We start from the raw sequence: 19,808 nt of genomic DNA on the forward strand, positions 1-19,808 counted from the left end.
TGATGACTTCAGGTCCCTCTCTGCTCCACTCAGCCTGGACAATCTCCGCAAAGACACTCGGACAGAGCCACATTACAAAAGGTGCCTGCACTGAAGACTCGAGCAGTGTTTAAGCTACGGAGACACAGCCACCACTCCTTCTCTGAGATGAATTTCTTTTACTCAAACATAAAAAATGACTCCATTCCAAAACCTCTTTTACTCAAACTCAGTTATTCAGCATTACTTATTGTTTTGGCATTATTTTTGAGTTTTGAAGTAAAATAAGAGGTTGCACCTGGTTTGACTCCTGTATCATCACTACTGGACACTAGTCAGGAAGGTGATGTTTTGGGGAAGCCCAAAACACATCTGCTTTATTTAATAAACCTATTTTATATATATATATGACATAATGACCAACATATAAAAACCACCATGTTTCAGTACCAATAATTAGGCAAATGATATTGCCATAATAGGAAATGTTCTTGGGTTCCATCACTATGTTTTAGCTAAGAATCTGAGGGATTGTAGGTCGTCTGTGTAGTATTTTCAATTCTTTAATCGTCTAAGGAAAAAACTCTTGTGAATAACTGGACAGTTTGTCTGCAGAGGAGAGGGTTTGTTTCTATGTCAAACTGGTGAAAACCCATCATTTTAAAACTAGACTTGCAAGCAGGTTTACCAATTAAAAATGACACCTCAGGTTGTTTGCCTGTTCTACATAAATGTCTACCTACATCTTTCTCCTGATGTAAGTTCATCCGAATACGAACATTATTTAGAGGAAACTGACCGTGTTGTTTTCTACCGTGACTCTATATTGAAGCTATTACTTTTGAATTGTAAATGTTTAATATCGAGTAGAGGTTAAGTGAATGTATAGTGTATTCTGGAAAATACATTTGCAGATATATTTTTCTAAACATGCATTGTTCTTATGCCATGTTTGTTGCCATGCTTGTTATTAAACATTTTGAACAAAGAGGTTATATTTTACCATATGGACCCTCTGGGTATTTCTGTGCTGTTTCTCCAGTGGAATGTTAGGCACAAAGTCACTACACCGTTTCCTTTAGTTTGTGGCTAGTCATGTTAATACTCAACCTCATATTAACTGAATCCAGGGCACACAGAGTATCAGACTGACCCAAAGCTTCACTGCAGGTCATCAGCTACAATTAGGGCTGAAAGTTATGACACAAAAGTCATATTTCAATTATTTTGACAGATATCGCGGTCGCATTATGAGTCACGATTTTAGTGGGGATGGTCATTTTTGCATTTCATTCTCCCTGAAAAAATCTAAAAGTGATATTGGAACTTTTGCTGGGGTCTGTACCAAATGAGCACGTTCCCTTACATCTGGAGAATATGATTTCTAGGCCACGGCATCTCTGCAGCACCATTATACTTTCACATTTATTCTTTCTACCAAATTTCAAAATTGCAGCTACTGTGATTTGGATATTGCACTTGGTCATATTGCGATTTCAATAAAGTTTCGACTAATTGTTCAGTCCGAGCTGCAACTAACACCTACTGTCATTATGAATGAAACGATTAGTCTATAACATTGGCCAAAAAGCCCATCAATGTGTTCATACTGCTTTTTTGTTTGACTGGCCATCCAAAGCCTACGAAAGCCACAGAGGTGCTTCGAGCTAAATGCTAAAATCAGCGTGATAACATGCTCCCTTGACCTTGACGCCAGTATCACGTTTAAATTACCCATCTCAGTTTAGCATGTCAGCAAGCAGACATTTGCTTATCACCACCAGATGCAAAACATTACTGGGACTGACAGGAATGTGCTAAGAGACAAAGACGGGATCTCTAAGGTTGTGAAGTTCATCCTGGTCATGGTAATCCCTCCAACAGTTTCTGAGACATTTCACTACACACCAAGTGCAAACCTCACGGTGCGACTAGAGGAGAAAAGGGCATCAGGGCATCACCTAAGTCATTAGGATTCATCCTCTGGACATCCTCCGTACAGAGTTTCATGGCAATCCATCGCATAGTTGTTGATATTTCAGTCTGGACTGAATTGATGGAGTGTTGGACGATCATTAAGCCGCGCTGGTGCCATGAATACAAACAGAAAAGCAGCTGGCACATTGCTGGGCATGTTTGGCATTTCTGCTTGATGAATGACTTAAAAGATTCATCAGTTATAAAAATTGCTGCTGATTGACTAACCTATTAATCAACTCACTGTTTCAGCACCAAAACATGCACAGTGAATAGTTCTTTTTAGAACTAAGGTTCAATTACTGCCCAAGGAGGTAAACACAACCGACCCCATTTCACCCAGCGTTCAGTAAATATCTCCACTCATGTCTGTTCTTTGGGCAAATGAAAAACCAAGTCCAGCAACAATGAGAATGTTTTGTTGCCTTTGGATAAAAGCCTCAATCTCAAATTTCCTTTTGAGGTTTCTTTTCCTCATTCATAACTTTCCTGAGCTTAAACCCCATATTTTAAGCTGTTTATTCATCTGAGCAGCTTTGAAAGAGCTTTAATATCTTGTAGATAGAATAATTTTCTCAACTCGTGTAAATTGCTCTGCTGCATTAAAAGCACTCTGTAGCAAAGAATTAAATTCAAATAAGGAAGCTTTTTGCTGTTAATGGTTCTGTACAGCTTGATGGAGAACTTCATAATTAGTGGTTTAAATCCCAGTGCGGCCAAGTCATACCTTCAACATTAAGACTCTTTGGGTAAAACCATAAAGTGAACGTCACAAGTTCGACTCTGCGCTGTGTCAACTAACAGCCTTTATAGTGCTTTCTAAAAAGCATTAGTTCGTCTTCAGCAGACCGTCAGTGAACTGGCCCTCGTGCTCTAGCTACTGTTGGTCATAATCGAGACAAACATGTAAATACAGGCTCCGTGCCTGAAACCACATCACAAACAGGCAACATTTAAAACACTTCATTTGTGAGAGCAGTGTGCATTATAAGATATTTACATAAAAAAACAGGCCTGCTTTCACCACTGTAATCTATCGGTTTATGCAGTAAATGACATGGAGAAAAACATGGCACTTAAACTCAGTCAACAAGAACTTTAAAGGTATTGGCACAGATGGTAAACAAGAGACAGATTTCCTGTAAATAGTCCCCGAGGTCCAATCAGATCCCTGACCTTGTGCGCAAGGACAAGCAAAACAAACGCACCCCTCAAGTCATGGAAAAGTAGTAACTTTAAATACTACCGACACTTAAGAGTACCACAGAGATATTCCCACTGCAGGTTCAGGTCACAAGTATTCCCATATTTTTGGTCAAATTAACTGAAAGCTAAATAAGATGAAGAAAGTCATTTATTTTCTTGAAATTTAGTGCAGTAAGAAATGATTACAGGCCTGTCAGGACACCTGAATTCAACTTTATCAGCCAAAATTGTTCTCACGAATCGTGCCAAACGTAAGTGGAATGCAGATACATTATCTGGTGTTATGTCATTGGGGGTCTATTACAATATAAATGTGATCACAATTTCGGCTTCATCAGTATTCTTTCAGCGAAATATGAATCGTCCGGGCCACTGAAACACATTTATCTTGTAGCTAACTGTGATATTACCCCCATTCATCATAGAGTGGTGGGTAGATCCGCACGGCCGTGACAGCTCCTGATAAACTTCTCACGTTGCTACCACACAGTCGGCTGACATGTCGTGCCTGTCTGACAAACCTGGACTGTTGCACGTTATATTTATCATCAGGCCATCATTCAAATCTGTACCTGACCATGAGCGAGGAAACGGTTGACCTGCAGGCCTTGGTCTCCTGGTAACACAGCCTTATGTGTGACTGCTGACATTGTCCTCTCTAATTATTACCCTGGCACTGCGTGCAAAGAGTTCCACAGTCACTTCTCATCCAAAATATTTCTAAATGAAATGCTTGAGAGCCAACAGAGCTGGACAGATCTTCACCACCATCTAGTGGCGAGCACCAGCGATTCAACTCAGCGTTTAGTGGAGGAGTTGTGTCCTTTTCAGTGGCCAAAATAACTCCAGTTTGTTGCTGGATGGGGAGGCAGTTAGAGCCGCATAGAGACCGGCGGCGCTGGTGACTGCAGCTCCTGGTCCAGCAGTCGGAAGAGCATGGCACTTTTGTTGCACTGTGAGGTTTGTCCTAGAGAGCGGTGGAGCTGAGCCTGCAGGTAGTGGACGTCCCGCAGCCGCTCCTTACAGTTCAGCTTGGAGAAATAGGCTGCGGCCTCGCTTAGCGTGTCAACAGCTGAAACCACCAAATGCAAATCTACGGGGGGACAAAGAGCAGCAGTGTGTGAACAGCCATGTGACACTATGAGATGGTTATCATTATTTGGTGGGGGGGTGGGGGGGTACCTGCTTGCCCTTGTCTGTTTGGTCTGAACCCTGCTACCGCCATCTGACAGCGGGCTGTCAGCAGCATGGCTCGGCCTTTGTCCATGACTGACCCGTGGGCCAGGACAGGCTCGATGGCTTCATGGAGAACCCCCAGAGCCTGTTCAGGAACCCCCAACATCAGCTGTAGAAGGGAGAAGAAACAAAGAAATAAATAAACCAATGCATGCTGTGCTGCTTTTACTTTCCATATACACCTGTCATACTGCAAAAAAAACAAACTTTGGTGGTTTTCACATATGGGGGCTGTAACTGTGTTTGAGTGAAGTCTGTTTTCCTGTCGAGGCTGACCTGTGTGAAGGCTAGATGAAGGATGGTCTCTGAGGCCAGGGACTGCAGGTGGTGCTGTCTAGCTAGAGCCAAGGCCTGCAAGAGGAGAGGAAGAGCTGTGGAGAAGCCCGACGACTCCCAGTGGAGCTCAGCGGTGGAGAGCATAACTCTGTATGAGACATGAACAGTCAGACCAGACTGACACACATTTTCCTCGCCTGTCTGTGTTAAGAGATGTATTTTTGGAGCAGCATTCCTTTGTTTCCTTGTCACTTTATAATACAACAGTTGATGCCTCCAAAGTTGCATAATGGGAACATAATGCATTAAATATTCATGGTAGCCCTACAAAAGGTCAGTCAATTCAATGCCACAAATGAAAAAGTGAAGGTAGGCTATGTTTAGTTATCAAATAAAAGGGTAATCATGGTATTAGAGAATGTTATCGTTATCAGGAAATAAGTGACACGTCTCTACCTGATGACCACCTCTGTACATTTAGTCTTCTCACAGTGCACCTGTAGCCGCTGCAGGATGCTGTACGCCTCTGTGCTCCGGTTGAGAGCCTTCAGAACTTGAGCTTTCCTGCCAGCAAACACTCTGTTACAGCTCGAGCACCAATTACACATGTACGAGATGGATGTTGTTAAGATTAGAACTGGAGGTCTGTGCCTCGGTGTTACCTGTAGAGACCTTCTGTTTTGTTCAGGGCAGAGATCGCTGTGACTAGCGGCTCTGCCAAATGGTATTTCCCTTCGTTCATATGTCTCTCAAACTGGATTTTCAAATCACACAGCATCCAGAGCTGAATTAAGGTTAAAAAAAACAAAAAACACAATTGGAATTATTTTGTACATTTCCTCTCATGAATTATTCATCACTGTAATACTGCCTTACTACTGCATTACTAAGCCAAAATCCAAAAACCAGACATTTGGTCAAAACTGACTTAAGACCAGGTAATGACATCTGTTCCATCTTACAAAAATGGCAATACTATAGAAATGTATCATTTATGTGAGGCAGCATGTAAGATTAGTGGTGAACAAAGCTAAATAAACTAATCAAAATGCATTCAGTACTGCATTTCTGCCCCGCCTGCAGTAACTGCTCTCTGGGTTGGTAATTTGAAAAGTGCTGTCACACTTGCTGCACTGTCTACCACAGAGAGAGAGGGAGAGGGGGGGGGGGAGAGGGAGAGAGAGAGAGAGGGAGGGGGGGGGAGAGAGAGAGAGGGAGCAAGAAAGCTATATCAAGTCAAAGCAAGCAGGAGTGCAGATTGAGTGTGGTTTGGTTACTAAATCTGAGAATTAATTCATGATATTGATTTTATATATATATATATATACACATACATATATATAAATAAATAAATATTAACAGAAAATGGCCAGCCAGACTCCTAGCACAGAAACAAATTCCCTGAACTGTGAAATGCAAACAAACTAGTTAAGACGGATGAGAAGCACATCTTTCTGAGATGCTGCATTCCCTCTGCACTCTGATTATCATCTAAAAGGCAGAAAGCATTATCTGCAATTTTCCTTTATCATGTAGTTTCTAGGCAATTATTTTTGGAGGTTACAAAAGGCCTAAAATAGAGGCTTGACAAGCTTGTGTCTGTTACGGTTTGCTGTCCAGCCTGAAAACGTTAACCTCTTGTTTCTCAGCTTCCCTCTTGATGCAGTTACTGCACTCTGCCTTTGCAGAACAGGACTGAATGATACCTTTGTTAGTATAGTAGTGTTGAGAGAACACACCTTGGCGTGCTGTGAGTGAGGAGGAAACTGTTCCTTCAGATGCAGGAGAATCTCTGAAACTGCACTGTACAGGCCCTGCAACACAAGCGCACGTAGAAATGAGACAATGAAATAAGCGTTGATCTCCACCCAGTAGCTGGACCTGATCAATGTTAATTACCTGCCTGCAATGCTGGGCCAGATGACTAATGGATATGCAACAGCGGGGAACAAAGCAGAAAGGCAGGATCGGATCAAATGTGTTACCTGCTCAGCGTGCAGCTCCGCCAGGTGGCAGAGAGCCACAGCGAACGCCTCTGTGTTGTTCTGCTGGACCCCGAAGTTGACTGGCTCCAGACTGCTCATGTTGAGAAGCAGCTGGGCCTGCTGCAGAGCCATGGTGCTGCACAAGTCACAGGAGGCCACATTAAGGACTCAGAGAAGACGTACTGGGCGTTCATACACTTCTGAGTCATGTAGTTTTACAACTTAACTTGTGCTTTTTAAATGTACGCTTGTGGCAAGTTTATCTTGGACAGCAGATATCCGACTTGTTAATCGATGCATAAAAGCACGAGACATTTCTGCCGTGTTTCACAGAGCTGATTTAATGTGAGTGGGGAGAAGGTGGTGTGCTAGCATGCAGCCCGCTGTCAGCAACAGTAAAAACACCTGACAACTGTGTGTCGGAGTGGCAAGTCGAAGAGTCTGACCTCTTGCCGTACATCCTCCATATGGACGTAGTCTGAGCCAGGCTGATCTCGATCAGCTCCGACAGACTGTGCTTCCAGTGCAGGATGTCCGTGTCCTTCAGTGCGTCCATCAGTTTGTGGGCTGTCTTTCCCTGTGTCGCCCCTTGCTGGACCAAAGACTGGATGCCCAGAGATGCCAAGTACTATGGCAGAGAGGATTATCAATCAGGGTGGTGGACAGCATATCAAAAGATACAACATGCAAAGATCAGGTTTAGCCATTTAAAATGGTGAATGATACGTTCTGTGTTGATTTTCCACACGTGTAGCAAGCTTTCTGTGTATTCCAGTATGTGTCAGGACACAATTTCTACTGTGTATGTAATATGTGCCAGAATTTTGGGTGCCAAAATACTGCTGCCAACTAACATGTTTATCTAATACCCACCATGTCACAGCTGTACATACTGCTTGATTACATGAAGAACACTTCTGGTTTTTCACAATTGCTTTGGCTCAAAATGACATGTTCACCTTCAAAACAGAGACTGCTGCCCTTACACACAAAGTGCAAAACACTAAATCAGATGCTCGGTCCTCACAATTTTACATTGTTATATTTTCTAATTACCCAGGTCTGCATCATTGCTAACTAAACAAAGGAAAGAGAAATGCATTTTATTTCATTTTCACTACTGCCAAATTATTTAAGAGCTCATGTTGCACTCACTGGCAGGCAGAAATGGGCAGCCATTTTCACTGAATCCTCAGTTAACACAGTGCTGTCAGATCCCCTCATCTGTTCCAGGGTATAGAGCCAACTCTAATGTGGGGCACAGACAGAGAGGGAGAGATACACCGAGGCATACTCATATGAAATACAGCCATCACGAACCGCTAATCAGTGACACGCAGACAAAATAATACCAGTAGAAAGGGGTATTTTACCAGACAATGCTGCAAGCACACATGGTCATTGGACTCCTGGGCAATGCGAATAGCCTCCTGTAGAGCCAGATCAGCCTGCTGACTGAGGGAGAAGAAAAGAGAAAGCAGATTATGTGGGAACTTGTCAGTGTATTCAGGCTCCACCAGCTCTGTTACTCACTAGTGGCCAAAGCGACAGTGCAGGCTTGCCAGGTTGAGAGCAGCGTAGCGGAGACTTCGGCCGTAGCCTTCATCCCCATTGCTCTTTCCCTCATTTCCAGACAAGATGAGGCGGTCGAAATAATGTAAGAGACTGTGGGCTGAGAGGAAGATGTCCTGGACTCTCATGCTGTTCAGGTAGTTTAGGTAATGCTGAGGAGAGAGTAAAAATCATAGCGCTGATGAAGACTACCACCCCGTCTGGACTCTCCTCTGGCAGACTTGTTAATGCAGTGGGGAAAGTTAAGAGGAAGGATTTTACCGCTTCAGCAAAGTCTGGGTTGAACTTCAGCATGTTGTTGAGCTCTTCCTGTAGCGCAGCGGGCTTCAGAGCTTTGTTCTCATCATTCTTCAGAAGATATGCCTGCAGAAAGAGGTTTTCAAAAACTCTAACAGACTTTAAAGGTGTGATTCAGATTATTTTGAAGTGGGGCTGTTTGAGGTGATTATCCACAGTTAGTGTACCACCTACAGCAGATTGCAGTCAACAAGCCCCCAGTTTGGAGGAGCAGGCAAATCGATATCAGTGTAAATGTGTGCTATATTTAGAATACCTTTACCTTGCCATCAGCTATTCTCTCTTTCTGTTTACTGGCCTCAAAGCCACCAGTCTCCATTCACAAGGATGTCATTTTACCCTGGAGAAAACAGCAGCTAGGCTACTGCTGCCTCAATTGATGAGCTACCACGTTAGTTAGGATCCGAACCAGCCATTTAAAACTCCTGCTTTCTGCGAGAACAGCTTCAGTTCCCTGTCAAAAGGGCTGTCTGACGGCAATGTACAGCTGATAATGAAGAAAATATTCTTAATGTAGCTGCACTGAGGGTGTGCCGACCGCCATCTACTGTGGGTAACACTCTAATCACGAGTACGTCATACAACCCCACTTCAAATGATCTAAACAATCCCTATAAATGCTACCACGGCATGTCCAGGCTTGACACAGGATGTGGAGGGTTCTTCTTTTTTTTTTACCTATTGTGTCAAATCTGCTGGTTTTAACAAGATGACGCTAATCCACTTCAGCCTTGATTTAAAAGCTTACCTGTCTTGCAAGGAAGTACTCTGCTTGTTTTTGTGACAGAGGGCCTCTGCTAGGAGTGTTGTCATTTCTAGAATAGAGACAAAAAACACTTGTCACAGTAACATCAAAGCAAAAGTCTCATTTACTAAGTTGTAATTCAGAGTTTTGGCATTCTCACAGCGCTCACAACACATTTCACAAAGTCGCAGGTGCAGACAAGCAAAAAATTATTTCAAGGGGAGGTTGAAACACTTGGGTTTGTCCCTTGAAAGTAAAATATGTTACACCAAACCAATAACATGAATTTTAAGACTAACCGAAGCTCTGACTCATGCAGCGGACTGTCCAGCTCCTCTTTGTCCATCCTGTCCCCTACAGTATCCTCAGTGCTGGTGAGGTCCATGTCGGAGTCGTTGGCGACCAGTGCTGGCAAGCCCACCTGTCCATCAGTAGACTTTGCGTAGTGACTGTGGTAGTACTGCTGCAGGGACTTGTACAGCTTGTAGACCTGACTGAAAGACAGCTTGTTGTAGGCCAGAAGCATGTGTCTCATAAACAGACCTAAAAAAAAAACAGGGGAGATAGTTTATAGTTTACAGCAAAGTCTTTTCATTTCATCAGACTGACAAACCGTGCGGGACACTCACCCACAACGCTGGTTTTATAAGCCTCAGAATCGAAAGCAGTGAATGGTGTGGGAAGAGTGGAGAAGAAGTACTCCATGTCTTTCAGCTCTCCATCTGCCATTTCATGCAGCCTTAGAAGGGGAAAAACAGCAGCATAAGCACCTAGACATGTCAACAGTTCAATATTATTTTGATACCGTCTGGTATCTTGGTTATTATGTCAGTAGATGCCGTTGCCCAAAGTCTATATTAAAGGACGGTACAATTTCCTGAACTTAGGAGACTTTGAACGCACCAGTAGTCCTTCCAGTAGCATTGATTTCTATACCTACACAGTTTCTTTGTGCTGGGCAGATAAATATAGTGACTGTGTCTCACACTGAAGCAGCATACCTGAGTTTGACAGCATATGCAGTCTGAGGGCAGCACTCCTCCACAGTCTTCAGGAACTGACCCAGAGTCAGGTCTGGACCCTGTTAGCCCCGCATGAAACAAGACAACGATGAGCACCCACTCCTGCACAGTGGTGAGCAAGATCACTAACGTTACGTCAATAAAAACCAACCTGCTGCAAAGGTAGGATGAGTTTGTTCAGTCGTCTTCTTTCTGGCAGTGTAATTTTGGACGCAGTCATGTCGTACAGCAGCGCCAGCACGGAGATCTTATACGGAGTCACCCAGTCTTTGATACCAAACACGTTAGCATGGACCACTCCGTTCGTCATCATAGGGTTGAAATACAAACTTTCATGCACGCTCGCCATTTTAACCGGTTGTGTCAGAATCCGGAGAAGGAAGAACCCGGTGTTGTGGCAGACTGGGTCAACATTTAGCGGGAAGAAAAGTTTAAATCAGTTAGCAGCCTCACAGGCAGCTGGACACCAGCAGCTAGCTAGCTAGCTAGCGTTAGCTAGCCCGCGTACCCAGTTTACTTAACGTGAGCGCAGTCCTGTGAAAAAGGCGATAATACGTCCACAACTCGTCTCGGTCAACTTGCACGGAAGATTTCTCACTGACGGTGAACACTCGCTTCGCCCTTGTCAGGTAATTTGGTTTATTTTAGACATGTTGTCAAAAGTTGCCTCTTTGCTTTCAAACCGCCCTCCTTCTGTCCCCTGAAAAATACGTCACACAGAGAGACAATACGTCACACTTTTTACCTCAAACTTTATTCGCACGTTGGCTGAGACAACAACAGAAAATAAATTAATATAATGACAGTTAACGTGTTGAAGGGACGTTTTTCTCCTTTTTCAAACGCCTTCTGAAATGAGCAACTACCAACTTTATTTTGAAGATCCTCATCGGAAGTGGCTGTATGTAGAGTAGTGATTGTCAGTTGCACCATCAGAAGTGATTCTCGCCCTCCAGTGTTACAGTTTTTAGCTACACTTCCATATTTTGTAAACGTTTTTACCATTAAAAAAATAACATACATACAATAACAACCTTTTTCAACATAGCCGAGTTGTAGTTACACATTGTGGCCAACAGAGGGAGGCGTACACCTGAGATTAAAACCACTGAACACGGTCACAGCCCGTGGTCAAGGCAACCAGAACTTCCGGTGTACATTATATACATATATAATATACATTATAATAATTTAAGATTTATCAAATTCTGCCAAAAGTGACTGACTATAAGTGAAACTGATGATAAATAGTTTGAGGTAAGCCACCGTGACTCTATAACTTATTTAGATTTATAATTATCTACAAAAATGTCAAAATTAAATATAAATAAATGTGAAAAATCTGATACATTTATAGTCAGTCCATTAAAAGAGGCAATTTTATAGTCGACTGTGAAGAAAAGTTCATTGCTTTTGCGTATGTTTGTCCTACTTTGCTGAATGGCAGCAGGCCACCGCTCACTATCAGCTGACTCCCGCCAACATGTTCAACCATCATATTTTAATGTTGCAAATAAGATTCCAAGTATCTCATTTTACTCAGTTTAATCCAGCATCATGTCAAGATACATTAAATGGCAAAAAGGACAGAATTATATCAAACCTTTTTCAGTTACATGAGAGAGTAGTAGTAGTAAAGACAGTAGTACTGCAGGCCGGTCTGTTGGTTTCCCTACATAATACTGATGTTGTCTCATTTGGCAGATGGACGACCGTCCTGTGAACACCGGAGCAGGCCCTCGGCCACGGAGCCGTGCTGGAGAGAGCTCTGTCTGTTTCTTCACACATCCTCCTGCAATATGTTGCTCACCTGCTGGTGGAGCGAAGTTCAGCTGGTCTCAGATCAGCTTTTGGCTCACAAAGTGGACACACTGGTGAGTGGGAGCACTTTGACTTATATTAAGTTTAAGACACGCTTCCTAATTTTGTCACAGCGCCAGATGTACACCCCCGAGCCCCAAAGTGTTGTCTGAGTTCAGTATTTATATTTTAAGCATCAACCTTGAAGCTGTTGGACTTCCAACACTGCTACTATCTCCGTCTGTACCTTTTCTTGTTAATTCTGATCATGTCTCATGTTCTCCTGGCCAGACCTTTGAACCCACCTGCCACAGAAATCAGTTAGAGTGGAGGCAATATCAGACTGAGGCTGGAAAAGGAGTGCAACGAGCTGATGGTTCTGTCTGATATCAGGCGACTGTTCTCCTCTTATCCAGATGAGCGCTGTGACTCTAGGAGCTCCGAGGTGAATCTCTGAGGATAAAGACCCCCAAGACAGCCCCATGAAGACCACTGACACAATCTGTCCAGGTAAAACTGCAAATCAGTGCCAGTCACCTGCCAATATCTGGATGTTGACTCTGGCTTTAGACAAAGACGTTTTAACTAGTACAGTAGTGGTCCCAATAAGAGACCTGTTAGATTAGATTAGATTAGCCCTAACCCTAAATAAAAATACAATAAACAACAGTAGAAAATAAGCAACAGTAAATAAATAGGAATTGTAATGAGAATAAATATATATTTACATTATGAACATACCTGTACAGTGTGGTAAACTTCTCATATGTTCTTTGAATTTGATAACAGCTTGACAGGTTGTGGCTGTTAATCTGAAGTGTAACCTACACTTCTCATTAACAAACAGTAGGTGTGGAAGTTATGTATTTTTAAGCGGCTTGTTTGTTTCTCGGCGCCTCATTTAAAGCGTAAACCGTTCATCATGTGCAAATATGTGGCACAACGTTTTCTAGTTTTTCTCACTTCTTCCAAATCACTCCTAAATCTTTTCATTTACAAAGCTTTTTGCAGCTGCTCACAATGAATAGATTTAAATGCCATACCACAGTATTCACAGTCTGAAAGAAATGCAAAACAAAATGTATCCTGTTGTTTTATATGAACTCAATTACTGCTGAATTTGAATGCTCAGTGCATACGACAAAAAGTCCTGTAGTGTTCATCAATGGCTGGTTAGCCCAGAAGTTAGCTGGTTGGATAACTATTTATCATATTTATGTGTTCAACACTCACCAAACGTTTGCATATTTTCCATCAGCAGTCATAGAACCATGATCCATGAAGAGATGACTTAATCAGGAATGAAACAAGTTAGGATGAATCCACTCCTGTAGTAGAAATACCAATCATCTGTCTACCTTTTAAACTGTCTGTATCACAAATGTGCTTGTTATTGGTTTAAGGCAGGGGAGAGGAGGTGTCATAACCGGCCGGGAGCGTGAACAGGTTGTGTGGGATAAGTGAATAAGTGAATGGCATCCTAGATTACACATGCAATGTGAAAACACAACAAGGAGTTACCTGCTGCTTGTGATGGAGGCAGCACAACAGGCAACTGTACCCAGAAGATGGCAGTGTTGAACCTGAGTCTTGTTCAAAATTGGATCTCATCAGAAAGCGGTCTGAGAGGAGACAAGAGACAGTACAAACAATGTGGCCCCCTCCTCCCTCAACGTCACCCACCCACCCACCCACCCACTCAGCCTCTCTCACTCTGTCTCTGACCCTCCCTCTCTCTCTCTCTCTCTCTCTCTTGCTGAGGTGAAAGTCAGTAGACGATGACACCTGTCAGAGTTGATATCTTTGGAAAGCTTAAATGAAGTAACTGTAAATGCCTCTGTCAATGCATGAGTCATCTTAAGATAACATTACCAACTGTATGAGTGCACAGTTTGTAGGATTTGATGCACAAAGGATCAGAGCAAACAAACTTCTGTGTCGTGTCCTCAGTCTGAGAGACTGCCATTAGCTTCCACGTTTCATGAGCTAACGACAAAAAAAAATACTTTAACTTTACTATCTATCTATCTATCTATCTATCTATCTATCTATCTATCTATCTGTTTATCTATCTATCTGTCTATCTATCTGTCTATCTATCTATCTATCTATCTATCTATCTATCTATCTATTGCAGAGAGCTGGATGACAAAATGGACACCACACTCATGTCTGCATGATGAATATGAAGCAACAGCTAGCAGCCACTTAGCTTAATTTATCTTAACTTAGCTTAGCTTAGCTTAGCTTAGCATAAAGACTGGAAATGAGGAAACAAAATCCGTCTACCAGCGTCATGAGTAAATGCAACACGGTGAACATTAGTTTTTGTTAATTTTGGACAGAGTTAGGTCGGCTGTTTCCTCCTGTTTCCAGTCTTTATGCTAAGTTAAGATAAGCTAAGATAAGCTAGTTACATATTTCTGTAATATATATATATTTCCCAAATTAATAAATAATCTTCTCATGGTTTCATGTTTGGAAAATGTTAATTAACCTCGTAATTTATGTTTACAGTACCTACAGTAATAAAACCAGTACAGTATCAGCACTACAGAGAAGCTATTCAGCTGATGTCCCCTCAGTGCATATACAGTTTATCGCCATTTAAAAGTACATTTTTGTGAAGAAGCTATATTGAGATATTCTGAGGATACAGATCGTATTTCTCTAATGTCACCATTTAGATGTCCCAATTAGGCTACATATCATCTTAATGAGCCTACAAAACCACGCTTGTCACCAGTTTCTGCATTGCTTTTCTCTCTTCATTATTGCCGTTTCTGACTCTGAATACGTTCGTTGTGGTATCTAAAATGCAGCCGCCCCGGTCTTCTTTTTGCATCAAGTTTCTTTCTCCATTTTTCTGGGGATGCTAAGTCCCCCAGACCGCCATGCCCCCAGCCAATGTCGTTCTACCTTGGAACATGGCCTTATTAATTAACATATTATGGAACTGCTCTGTTTTCAAAAGGTAATTTTCTCTACCCTTTACATTTCAAGGATAATGCACAACATATTCTCACATCAAGTCAGTCTTTTTTTTATAGGCTGTATATCACATGTAACCTCAGTCTGAATGGGCTTTCATGGTGTGACTCCTTTTAATCATTACGATGATTGCATTCTCCTCCCGCGTCTCTTTAGGAATAGATTACCAGAGATAAACTTATTGTGCCTCGTGTGAGAAATGACAGACCTCTGTGTACACTGACCCTGACTCAGCTTCCTGCTGCTTACTCAGTGTCTCTAAATGGATTAAGTTGTCAGCTGGACAGCCCATCTGAGATTTTTAATATCCAGCCTGAGGTATATCAAGCAACCGTCTGCCAAATGGTATCAGAGGGATTTACTTTGCTTTTATTGCAACTTTCTCTCTCCCCCTTTTCTCATCTAAGATATGATCATGCCCTCTGTGATTCCTGGAGGGTGTTTCACTTGTACATTAATAACGCATTGAGGATAGTGAATGAAAATATATTCCACGGGCTCCAGAGCGAATATCACCTTTTATAACTGTAATTTATATCATATGTGAGTTGGAGGAATTAAGACCACTTCTACATTTATTAACTTTCTTATGCATGTGCTTTGCAGATATCCACATTCTGGGCTATTTTTACATCTGTGCTTGTTTCCTTCATGTTGTGTTGTTTCCACCCAACCAGAACACGGGTAAGAACGAAAAGGAAACATGAGGGAGTCATGAGGACTTAATGGATTTGGAAAGAGACACAAAACTGACCAGAAGCTTATTGACCTAAAGCGAGAGGACACACAGCTCGTTGGACCGTTAAGTGACACCCACCTCTCCACGAATATAACCGCCCAGTTAAGCCTCTTTTCAGCTTTTCAGTCTCTTCTTCAATGGACCTTGAACACTTCCTTGACTTCCTCTAGCTGCGGTGCTGAAGTATTGTCCACAGTGCTAGAATTTTAAAGAGTATAGCACATGCGTGAAGAGCGGAGTGAAGTCTGTGACAGTGCATTTGGACCGATTTTTATTACATCAGACGGATCCACAGAGCGAAACATGTCAGTTGCCTGTGTGTGTTTGTGGATTTCCTTCTCTGGGAAATGTGTTTGGTTTGCTGAGCCTGTTTATTTGTGCTTGTTTGTGTATCTGTGCGTGCGTTTGTGTGGGTCTGCCTATGAGTGGGTGTTTTTATGCCACAAAAATATCTCGAAACTGTTGCTGCTGTTCGTGACAGAGCCATAAACCAAAAAGCCTTGACACAATACATGTACAAAGATCTTCAACTATAGATTATTGGACATTATGGTTAGTTGGCTTAAAGCAAGAGGAATGAGGTTTTATTGGCTGATTTGATGTGACATGTTAACTATTGTCATAAAATAGAGGAAATAGAAACGGAATAAAATGAAGTAGAAGAAAATGCAGTCATCTTTAAACACTATTTTGCATAAGGGGGCACCAAATGTTGGCTTTTTGAGCATTAAGTGTATAAAAACTCATTTTAAAAACAGATAGGTACATTTTTAGTGGGCTGCCATCGGAAGGATGTCTTTAACATGGTGTAATTTGATTTGGTTGTAAGGATTTGGGTAAGGATTTACTGCAATTTACTGGCAGTTTCCCTGGATGTTTCATGGAAATAACTTTGGCACTAATTATATAGGAGAGGTAGACAATGTTAGAAAGTGCCCACACATTTCTGAGTTTTCAAGAAAGAAGCAGGAATTGTTAGAAGTATTTTTGGTAGTTGCAGAGTTTATAAGCTGATTATTAGATTCTCCATGAAAAAACAGCAACAATTCTTGAAGCCCCTCAGCCCTTGACTTCAAATGTCAAGTGTTTCTTTAGCACGTTAAGTATTTTTGACTAAATGAGCAACCATCAAAGTTTAAGGATTTACCCTCAAAATGAATAAAAGCTCATCTGCTTCATCGGCACTGTGTAGGTGCAGTTTGATCAGGTTTGATTGAGAGTTGATGCACAGAAATACGTGCTCTCAAACATGTGAGAGGAGCACAGGCAAACTGTAGAAATACAAAAACCTTGAAACGTCAGATCATGTCACTCGTAATAAGAACTTCATCGACAAAAGTGAGTTTTCAGAGCTTTTGATGACTGGAAATAACTGAATATAAATGTATAGACTTGTATGCTCTCCTGTAATTTACAACTTCACAGAAAACCCAGTTCTACATGTTTACATGTTCATTACTGCCGTGTAGCAGCTGGGTATCTGTATGTAATATGCACACACACACACATACACACACAATTAGTGCAAAATCACTAAACTCAGTGCTGACTGTGTGTGGGAATCCAGCCCTCTCTTTCTCACGAGTGTAATCTGTATCACATATGCCATACCTACTCATCCATGTAGATTGTGTTTTTTTTTTGTTTTTCCATCAGAACACCTTTATGGATTTATCTAGAGCCACGAGACAGTGCTTGAGAAAAAATGAACACACAGTGAGTTACAGTCGAAGAAGGATGTTCGTTTTCTTGCAGTGACACCACTTGTCATCTCTCACTTAACCTAATACAGCTAGATGAGCTAACGCTAACTCCACGTCTGCAGGAGATGGAGGAGAAGCATTAGACGCAGTGGAACGCCGGCAGAAGTTGCTGGAACTGAGCTATAAGAGACATTGTAGCCAAATCATGGGACGCTTTTTCAACTCCACAAACCATAGCTATTTACAGTAGTTATTTTTAATCCACTGCAAATTTTTCTTGCATGAAGCACCTCAAGGACACCTTTATCAGCTCCCACCCACAGATCTGCGCTCGGCTTGTCTCCCAACCCTCAAGGTAATTTATTTAATACATTGCAAAATCATTTATCATTTTTAAGGAGTGACAAGAGCACGGCAGCTGCAGCAAAGGCTACATGATTCTTCATGGTAGTAGAAGAGCTTTGAGTCTGATTAGTATCTCCTCTCTTGCAGTTTTAAAAGCAGTGGGGGAAAATAAACATCAGGAATTGTCGCTACGCAGCCATGGCAACTCAGGCACTGATGGCAGTCTCTTTCAGGAGTGTGTATGACTATTTTCAGAGGGGCTGAGGCTTTGTCAGGCTCCTCACTCAGCTAACCTCTAGCTCAGCCTTTATTTTGAACTGGGCTGACATCATTCATTACGTATATACCTGTTTAATGTTGAAGTCCCTTCCACTAGGCAAGCATTTTACCATTTACAAACGTCGTTCTCCAATAGAGAACAGAAAGCTTGTTGGAAAATCTGTCATTTCTGAAATGTCCCTTTGGAGGAACGATGTAAGGATGATCTTCACGCCTGCTAAAAACGTTGGCAAAAATGCCCCTAAATCAATTTTTCTGGCTATCAGCGCTCATGCTGCTCCCATTGTCCTTATGTCAGGATGACATACCGTCTCACCTGTCCAATTTCAAGTTGACCCATCGGATATCATTATGGGTGGCCCGACAAGCGTGAAACTGTCAAAGAATAATTGATGTCATGGAATGGGTGTTGCTGAAGCCATACATCATCTGATCTCAACCAACTTACCTTTTTTTATATGATAGTACATTACAGGAGATCATAAAGCAGCAGCGTCCGAGTTAAGCCCGGCCGCAGAGATGCTCGCTGAAATTGTGAATTATGCCATTAAATGTAAATTTAATTCAAGAGTGATTTTTGCCTGCCATGTTGGCATATTTTCTATGAATAAAGAGGCCAATCGTGCTCTTTTTGTTAAGCGTTTACTCACACCATTTTTTACTAAGTACGGTGGCTCTTCAGGTAAATTGCCTACACAATCAAAACTTATAAGTAGCTGTTTATGGTTCTAAATGTCATCCACTGTTGCAGTCCTCTGGTATGGGCTCTTATTCTGCTGCGCCAGCATCCCTGGGACTGCCATTAAATGGAGCTGAGCCATTGGAAATTATCTCCTCTTTCGGCTGATGAGCTAATTGTACTCGTATGCTGTAATAACACCATTAAAATGTAATACACTTGGGTTCATTACTTCACATTTGATATAGTTGCATGTTGCAGGGCAAAAGGCAGAAAACAAGTGCTTCACTTAGAATAGTGTTTGCACTCGTGACAAAATCCACTTTTCAAACTATCTCCCTCAGTGGAATGAGCGACTTTAAGGAGAGGTGTGTTTTTCTCCTTCATTGCAGAAAATTGTTCTCCACGGGTGCACTGAATAATCAGATTAAATAGAGGGAGAAAACTCAAGTATTGCGTTGTAAAACTAGAGATAAGCATTAATCTGAGGTTCGTGCAGAGAAGAGGCACATCCAGCTGCTAGGAGTGAATGATACAGTCCTGTCATCTCAGGCTTTGATAAAAAAAGATCTTTCATTTTCATGGCCACTGATGGGGACTCTCACTGTGCCTGAAGTCCTCCTCCTTTCAATTCCTGTTTTTAAATCATCATGTAATTTCTTCATGGCCAGGATAATGAAATGTTTGGTACAGTATTATTCCCTTTTGAGAAATTCAGTTTAGTTTAGTTAAAACTGCATTCATCTATCTTGGTTAAATTGGCAGAGATGAAGCTATTTTAGGAAACAGATGCTATCATCGGACGCGCATTTACCCCTTAACAGGTGCACACAGACACACACAGTCCCACCGTCAGTCTCAAAGAAACAAACAGAATAAAGTTTATTTTCTTTCCAAAGCTGACCAGATATCCTGCTGTTAAGGGACAATCTCTGTCTTACAAGGCCTTTGAACAAAGCTCAGCTGGAGTACAAGGA

The 19,808-nt window shown here is 41.9% G+C and overlaps 1 protein-coding gene across 1 annotated transcript; it reads right to left on the reverse strand.

Annotated features, from left to right (window-relative positions):
- Positions 1–3,292: 3,292 nt before the first annotated feature.
- anapc5 (anaphase promoting complex subunit 5) lies at positions 3,293–10,976 on the reverse strand. Its single transcript, XM_070834500.1, has 17 exons — positions 10,447–10,976; positions 10,275–10,354; positions 9,903–10,012; positions 9,573–9,816; positions 9,277–9,343; positions 8,493–8,594; positions 8,193–8,383; positions 8,033–8,114; positions 7,815–7,907; positions 7,106–7,287; positions 6,660–6,795; positions 6,414–6,488; positions 5,337–5,458; positions 5,131–5,238; positions 4,675–4,822; positions 4,345–4,507; positions 3,293–4,255 (listed from the first exon to the last, which is right to left on the reverse strand). The coding sequence occupies exons 1-17, from the start codon at positions 10,642–10,644 to the stop codon at positions 4,035–4,037; spliced, it is 2,322 nt and encodes a 773-aa protein (XP_070690601.1). The 5' UTR covers positions 10,645–10,976; the 3' UTR covers positions 3,293–4,034.
- Positions 10,977–19,808: the final 8,832 nt, after the last annotated feature.

This window comes from Pempheris klunzingeri, chromosome 7 (assembly GCF_042242105.1).
Source record: "Pempheris klunzingeri isolate RE-2024b chromosome 7, fPemKlu1.hap1, whole genome shotgun sequence".
In the NCBI taxonomy this organism is placed as follows: domain Eukaryota; kingdom Metazoa; phylum Chordata; class Actinopteri; order Acropomatiformes; family Pempheridae; genus Pempheris; species Pempheris klunzingeri.